The 8,746-nt window shown below is 36.8% G+C and overlaps 1 protein-coding gene across 1 annotated transcript in view; it reads right to left on the bottom strand.

The window, feature by feature from the left end:
- Positions 1–8,746, bottom strand: part of KHDRBS2 (KH domain containing, RNA binding, signal transduction associated 2) — a gene marked incomplete at its 3' end in the record, with an annotated part of 482,841 nt that overhangs the window by 3,088 nt on the left and 471,007 nt on the right. The window contains exon 5 of the mRNA XM_010837108.1: positions 6,668–6,795. Coding sequence (XP_010835410.1) covers positions 6,668–6,795 — 128 coding nt within the window. The remainder of the gene's footprint in view (positions 1–6,667; positions 6,796–8,746) is intronic.

Below are 8,746 nucleotides of genomic sequence, written 5' to 3'. Positions count from 1 at the left end.
TGGAACCAGTCTGTTGTTCCATGTCCAGTTCTAACTGTTGCTTCCTGACCTGCATACAAATTTCTCAAGAGGTAGATCAGGTGGTCTGGTATTCCCATTTCTTTCAGAATTTTCCACAGTTTATTGTGATCCACACAGTCAAAGGCTTTGGCATAAATAGATGTTTTTAATAAAGCAGAAATAGATGTTTTTCTGGAACTCTCTTGCTTTTTCCATGATCCAGTGGATGTTAGCAATTTGATCTCTGGTTCCTCTGCCTTTTCTAAAACCAGCTTGAACATCAGGAAGTTCACGGTTCACATATTGCTGAAGCCTGGCTTGGAGAATTTTGAGCATTACTTTACTAGCATGTGAGATGAGTGCAATTGTGTGGTAGTTTGAGCATTCTCTGGCATTGCCTTTCTTTGGGATTGGAATGAAAACTGACCTTTTCCAGTCCTGTGGCCACTGCTGAGTTTTCCAAATTTTCTGGCATATTGAGTGCAGCCTTTCACAGCATCGTCTTTCAGGATTTGTAATAGCTCAACTGGCATTCTATCACCTCCACTAGCTTTGTTCATAGTGATGCTTTCTAAGGCCCACTTGACTTCACATTCCAGGATGTCTGGCTCTAGGTCAGTGATCACACCATTGTGATTATCTGGGTCGTGAAGATCTTTTTCGTACAGTTCTGTGTATTCTTGCCATCTGGTCCCATTACATCATGGCAAATAGATCAGGAAACAATGAAAACAGTGACACACATTATTTTTAGGCTCCAAAATAAAAAATTAGGCAAAAATTAGTCTATATTTCCATAGTGACTGAAGACATGTAATTAAAAGATGCTTACTCTTTAGAAGGAAAGTTATGACCAATCTAGACAGCATATTAAAATGCAGAGACATTACTTTGCCATCAAAGTTCTGTCTAGTCAAAGCTATAGTTTTTCCAGTAGTCATGTATGGATGTGAGACTTGGACTCTAAAGAAAGCTGAGCACTGAAGAATTGATGGTTTTGAACTGTGGTGTTGGAGAAGATTTTTGAGAGTCCCTTGGACAGCAATGAGATCCAACCAGTCCATCCTAAAGGAAATCAGTCCTGAATATTTATTGGAAAAACTGCTGTTGAAACTCCAATTCTCTGGCCACCTGATTGTAAGAACTGACTCATTTGAAAAGACCCTGATGCTGGAAAGATTGAAGGCAGGAGAAGAAAGGGACAACAGAGGATGAGATGATTGGATGTCATCACCAACTCAATGCACATGAGTTTGAGTAAACTCTGGGAGTTGGTGATGGACAGGGAGGCCTGCCTTGCTGTAGTCCATGGGGTCGCAAAGAGTCAGACAGGACTGCGTGACTGAATTGAATTGAACTGAACTGAACAGGTAGGAGTGTAGGTTATGCTTTCTGCTATGAATAGTAGGCAGTTGGCTTTTGTGGTAAATGAGCTTTAAGAATGAACAATAAGAATACTGGTAAAGCTTTTAAAAGTTTTAAATAGATTATAGAACTGATGAATAGAGAAATTATTAGGGAACTTATGGTGAATCTAATGTATAGAGAATGCTCTCCTATTTTGGGAGACCCTGAAAGGCCCAGTGCCCCCTTCAATCACAATATATCTAAGCCCATAATATTCTAAACTACTGTGATAACACAAAAGCCCATCTATAAAATGGAAATACAGACTAATTTTTGCCTTCACTGGGCTTCCTAACACTTCATATGTAAGATGTGCATATATCCAGGTTTGCCCAGTATAGTTCAGAATTATAACTGTTGTCCTAGTTTAGCATTTTAATACTTTTGAAAGTGTCCCTTGGGTGGGTAGTAAATCATGTCACCATACTTTAGCCACAAATTCTATTTATGCCATTGAACAATCACAGGTAAGTTGTTAAAACTCCCTGAGCCTGAGTTGTTATAACTGTTTTCTTAATGGGTAAAATAAGATTTCTGCTGCTGCTGCTGCTAAGTCACTTCAGTCGTGTCCGATTCTGTGCGACCCCATAGATGGCAGCCCACCGGGCTCCTCCATCCCTGGGTTTCTCCAGGCAAGAACACTGGAGTGGGTTGTCATTTCCTTCTCCAATGCATGAAAGTGAAGTCGCTCAGTCGTGTCTGACCCTTCGTGACCCAATGGACTGCAGCCTACCAGGCTCCTCCGTCCGTGGAATTCTCCAGGCAAGAGTACTGGAGTGGGGTGCCATTGCCTTCTTCCTGCTTTAGAATTACATTACGCTCACATCAAATCTAATTTCTCATTCCATTCCTTCATCAAGTGTCTCCCAGACAGAGCCTTGCCTGTCTCTTGAACCTGACTCATTATCTCTGATATCGTATGTTCTTACTCTGAAATATTAACCCTATATCTCTCATCAACTCAGATTTTCAATTCAACTCAAGATTGATATCACCTATTTAGAACATAGTGTTCCTGGCTGAACCAACACTATAGTGTTCTTTTCTCTACTTTTCTGACTTCTTGAAAGTTTTCTATTCTTAATTCCACACTCCCTGCTCATTCCTGAATCAAATGAAATCTAGTTATTATTTTCTCCACTTTGTTGAAAATACTCTTGACTGGTGTCACCAGTATTTTACTAGTTTCCAAAGCCACTGGGTTCATTTACATAGTCCCATATCACAGTACCTGATACATTTATCACTGTGGGTTATAAATGCCTTCTTTGGATATGTATAACTCTGCTTATCTTCCCAGTCTTCCTTTTTACTCTTCAGGTTTATTCACTGACATCTGCTCCTAGGCCCTCCTTGGGAGATTAATGTCACTATTTTCTGTGCCTCACAGTGCACTTTGAAGTCTCTCACTCTGATGGCTGTTAGCACTTTCCTCCCTACCATACACCATAACCTGGACCATGTATCCTTAGCTGGTCTGCATGTTAGAGTCACCTAAAATTCGTTGAAAACGTCCAGACTCCAGACTCCACTCCACGATGATTAAATCACAGTCTCCAGCAGCAGTGATCTTCAGTGATTCCAGTGTGCTAACCAGTTTGGCCATGGTGTCAGAGAGTCAGATATGACTGAGCAACTGAACTGAACAGAACCAGTTTGGGAAACAGTGCTTAACATGTGTCATCTAACTTAAAAATCTTGACAAAGTTGTCACATAGCTATTTCTAAGCTATTATAAAAGATTGAGAACCAAGTCACATAAAATACAAGTCATGTTCCCAAGGACACACCAGCAATCCATAGACCTAGGATCAATTATAGGAATAATTATATTCTTCATTAAACTTGGTCTTTTACCTAATTTTAATGGATGCCATTAATCTCTAACCAGGGCATACATCAGAGATTTATCCTGTGTAGGACCACTCTCTGATCTCCAACATCTAATCAGGTACTGAAAATAAAGTGAAAATGAAAGCCGCTCAGTTGTGTCTGACTCATTGCAACCCCATGGACTATACAGTCTGTGGAATTCTACAGGCCAGAATACTTAAGTGGGTAGCTTTCCCCTTCTTCAGGGGATCTTCCCATGGGATGGGAATCCAGGTCTCCCACATTACAGGCAATTCTTTACCAGCTGAGCTAAATGGGCAGCCCAACCAGAAACTAATTCATAAAAATTTTCATCTCTAATCTCATCACTTACCTCAAATATTCTGAGTGGTATTTATTTCTGGGTGGAATAATGGACTTGCCTTTTCACTGGGTTCTCTGCCATGAGTGTCTATCTCTCTGTGTCTTTCTCTAATTTTTCTCTGTCATCACAGTGGTGATTGAGTCATCTTTCTTAGAAACAAATGTGATTACTCTTCTCTTTCACAAGCTCCATTTGTTCTATCTATTTGTCAGTTCTCATTTTTGCTGCTGCTGCTAAGTCGCTTCAGTCGTGTCCGACTCTGTGTGACCTCATAGATGGCAGCCCACAAGGCTCCCCCATCCCTGGGATTCTCCAGGCAAGAACACTGGAGTGGGTTGTCATTTCCTTCTCAATGCATGAAAGTGAAGACGCTCAGTCGTGTCTGACTCTTAGCGACCCCATGGACTGCAGCCTACCAGGCTCCTCCATCCATAGTTCTCATTGTAGCAAACAAACAAAAATAACTTCAAAGACTGCTTCAATATTTTTCTAATGTTCACATTCATCCAACATGTAGTGGTGATATATGTAAAGATCTTAAATCTTCAATTATGTAATGTTTTTATTGTTCAGTAGCTAAGTCATGTCCGACTCTTTGTGACCCCATGGACTATAGCACATCAGTGTCCTCTGACCTCCACTGTCTCCCAGAGTTTGCTCAAGTTTATGTCCATTGAGTTGGTGATGCTATCGAACCATCTCATCCTCTGTAGCCACCTTCTCCTTTTGATTCAATCTTTCCCAGTGTCAGGGTATTCAGCAATAAGCTAATTCTTCATATCAGATTTGTCATAGCTTTCTTTCCAAAAAGCAAGCATCTTTTGATGCTTATTCTTACAATTGCAGATGCATTTCATCATGTGGTCTGAAACAGAAGACATCAGAGTTCTGCTACATTTACTTTTATTAATGTTAATATATTAATGACATTAAGATGGCATTGAAATTAAGGTTTAATTTTCAATATTAGTTCTCTTTTTTACATATGCAGTATCAGATTAAGCAAAGCTTTCAATCAAATTTTTTCCAAGGTATTTAAAAATCAAGAATACAATGCTCTATCCTTTACTAAACAATTGGAGAAATTAATACTTTAGAGTAAAAACTCACTAAAGTTGAAATTTTATATGGCTTACTCAAATATGGCGGCTATATTATTATCTTAAGAAACATCAATAACAAAACAAAATCCTTTAATAGAATTATTTTATAATTTCAAAAACAGGTTAATGCATTATTTTTAAAAAATGGTCTCAATTCCAAGGAATATAGAATATAAAAAGACTAGTTCCCTGTATACTCGTTCAATACATACTTGGTGGTGGTGGTTTAGTTACTAAGTCATGTCCATCTCTTTTGACCCCATGGACTATAGCCCACCAGGCACCTCTGTCCATGGGATTTCCCAGACAAGAATACTGGAGTGGATTGCCATTTCCTTCTCCTTTAATACATAATTTACACAATAAAAAACTGCCAAAATTATCACTTTTTTAACTACAAAAATGACAATTTCATTATTTAAACACTAAGATATGATCAATTTAATATTAGTTGCAGTGATGTCATCCCCCAACCCATAAAAATGGGGTCAATATAAGGGTTTTATAAAAGGCTGATTCTATAAAAGGTATATCCATAAAAATAAACTGTTTCTGGGTAGCATTAGAATGCTCAATTATAAAAAAAAACTTTTAAAGAATAAAATGTAAAAATAATCACTGAAACATTTTCAGAAGGTTTTTCATTAGGCAAAGTAATTGCATAACTGCCAGGTTTTACATTTAGATAGTCAATTATTCCCTTGATACTTTATTTGGGGAATTTTTCATTCTTATTTTTTTCCTGATAAGTATAAATATTTTGATGTGTGTGATTAAAGGTTAAAACCAATGATGGAAGGTGGTTAAAATATTTGGGACATAATTGAAAAAAAAAAAAAGGCACAGTTCAGAGGGATAGGGTGAGGAAAGAGGTGGGAAGGATTTCAGGATGGAAGGACGCATATATAGCTGTGACTGATTCATGTTGATGTATGGCAAAAATTGTCACAAAATTGTTAAGTAATTATCCTCTAATTAAAATAAATAATTTAATTAAAAAAGGAAAATAAATTAATGATGATGTTAATAAAAGCAAATAAAAGGCAAATTGAATTAGTAAAGTATCTTGGAATCTCTGGAGATGGTTTCTAGGCATTATACTACTCTAATTCTAAGACATTTAAAGATTTGAAAGCCAACTTCAACAGAATAAAGAGGACAGAATTACACAGTCTCTGTGTGAAATGTGTGAGTATTTTTCATTTTACCTCTTTACAGAACAATGCTTTCTGTTGAAAGACTGACAAACACAGAATCCTACAAAACAAATTCTGATACAGAAAGATTCCAGTTTATTTGCGAAGTTAATAATATCAAATAAAATATTCTCTAATGACATTGCACAACCCAATATAACTAAACTTAAAGTATTTTTACACTCACCCATGTATGTAATATGCATCTGGCTTTCTGGACTCTTTATTTATTTAAATATCTACTTACTTACCTCCGTCTATCATTATCCTCATTTATCTCTATACCTATCTGGCAAGACTGTATCAATTCAAGGGCCACTTAAGGCACCAAAAATTTGAAGTTTTCTCTTTATGCAAGGTCATCCTGGTTCAAAGATGTGTATAACTATATCATCTGCTTGCCTTAATCCTGGGGACAAGACCAGAGTAAAAAGTCTCAGGTTTGCTCCTCTTTTCTTTTTGGAACAGTTATTAAGAGCTCAGACTCTGAATTTTGGAGTCAGACTGTTTATGTGTTCTCAGGCATATTGGTTACATCTTTATCAGTTGCTCACCTGTAGATAATGCTTAACAGTACGCTGGTGATAATTTATGTAAAGCTCTTATGAGCTATATAAGCATCTGTTGTTGTTGATTTTTTTGTCAGTGGTAGTTATTGTTGCTGATGTTGTTTATTCCTAGCTGTGATCATGACACAGAACAGGCCAGTGAGGGATTGCCATGCTTAGTGACTGTTAATTTATTTAAAGCAAGAAGTAATGTACCTTGATGGAGCTGTGGGGGCTATTCTTATCCCTCTGCCTCTAACACCTCTGCCACGACCAGAGTCCTCTGAGCCATTTAAGTAAGATAATTCACGTAGTTGTTCCTGACGAATTTCATCATTATAGTCCTAGGAAAAACAAAAAACAAAAAACACATGACCTGTTGAGTTAAAATGGGGCCTGGAGTTCTTAGAACTGAACAAACACAGTAAGAAAAAGTTTTTTTTTTTTTTTTTGCTGGAGGCACATACAAAAATCCAAAATGATGTAAAAGTAAACATACTGTAAGTTCTTAGTTTTATAGAGAGAAATTGAAATTGCTTCTTTTGTCAAGGAAGTACACAGCTGGAAATCAAATGAGATTTGCTGGGATATCACTTTATATGTTAGCCAGAAAATAAAAGATAACAATACAGAACAAGATTTTAGAAGGTACCACCGGTTATGGTTGCTCATAAGAGAAACAACTTTAGTAGAATGAGTATGTGCAGATTGTGTATGACTGCATAACACTCAATTATCCCTGACATAAACTGAAGAGGGTCAACTCCAAGGAGCAAAGTAGACATTGTGGTAAAATAATTTAAAAATTCAGTGAATGGCCAGTTTCAGACAACTTGAAAGCTGTGCAATTGAACTAAACAACTTGATGAGCAGTGTTTAAAAATAAATACTTTCCTATGTGTTCTAGCTATGGGCTGATGGAGAATAATAGCCAGAGCAGAAAGCAAGCTTCATAGCAGTCAGAGACTGGGTCAAAGTCAAAGAGACTAGCTTGGTCCTGCACCAGTGTGGAAACATACCTGTCATTTAAATAGGACCAAATAATGACCTGAGTCACTGAAGATGAATGCTATCTGCAAAAAACTAGTGTCAGTCTTACATGTTCCTCTTTTTACTGCTACACTTATGTGAATGTACACACACACACACACACACACACACTCCTGGTGGAGCAATGCAAAACTGGATAATTGGTATTTTTGCCAAATGGGCAATCCAAGTAAATTCTATTTCATTAAAGATGGGTTTAGGTGAAAGTCATGAGCTATCTAGGAATTGAGATGAGAAATATTTGTAGCAATGTTTGGGTTAACATAAATGATGTCTGAAGTCTTGTTGTGGACACTTGAGCCAGGTTAGCTCTATGCATGTGAGTTATAGTAACAGCACATGGAAACTGTGCACTCACCTGCATAGCCCAGCCTAGAAGATGGGGGAATGCATGCAATCTACAAACATTTCTAACACAAATTTTACCTCAAGCTCCCAAAACTATTTTCTTCACAAGTAAAAGTACTAGTCATCCCAAAGCATTTACTTTTTATTTTTAACATGTTGCTTTCATGTTCACCCTGTTCAGCACCTGACTATAGTGATAATGGATTCAGGAGAGTAGACTGACAGAAGAGCTATTGACAATTAACAAGTCATATATTACTCAATTTATACCTCTTATTTTTCACATTCATACAGCAATAAAACTGAAGAATTAACATGCCTAATATTTTATTAGGATTGGGGAATGTGACGAATTGCTACTTCTGATTGAAATGACTAGTCACTATCAAATGAAAAATTAATTTCATAATGTTTCTCCCATGTAATATTCCTAATTTGACAGCAGATTTTTGCAGCTTCTTATCTAATGAAAATCCATGGACCCCCAAAGTTGTTTTTATTTATTTTAATTGAAGAATAATTTCAATATTGTGATGGTTTTTGCCATACATTAATGTGAATTGGCCATAGGTATACATATATGTGTCTCTTCCATCCTGAATCCCCTCTTCCACTTCTCTCCCCACCCTATCCCTCCAGGTTGTCATGAATTAAAAAAAGAGACATATTCTAATTCTTGCAACATTGAAGACTGAGAAAAAGTTAACAAATTGCAGATAAATTTATACATGTAATATTACTTTAGAGCATATATTATGACAGAATTAGACAATGTACTATTATGAATATTAATGTCAAAAGTTGACACTAAAATTAAGTTAGCTCTTAGTGTAAGCAAAACACTATTGCTAATATGTAATCAAATTTCTTATGAGCTAGCTAGATATAATATATTTT

This window comes from Bison bison, unplaced genomic scaffold (assembly GCF_000754665.1).
Source record: "Bison bison bison isolate TAMUID 2011002044 unplaced genomic scaffold, Bison_UMD1.0 scf7180017864071, whole genome shotgun sequence".
NCBI lineage: Eukaryota > Metazoa > Chordata > Mammalia > Artiodactyla > Bovidae > Bison > Bison bison.
Note: the sequence above shows the minus strand (reverse complement) of the source record. Positions and strands in the feature narration are given on the sequence as shown.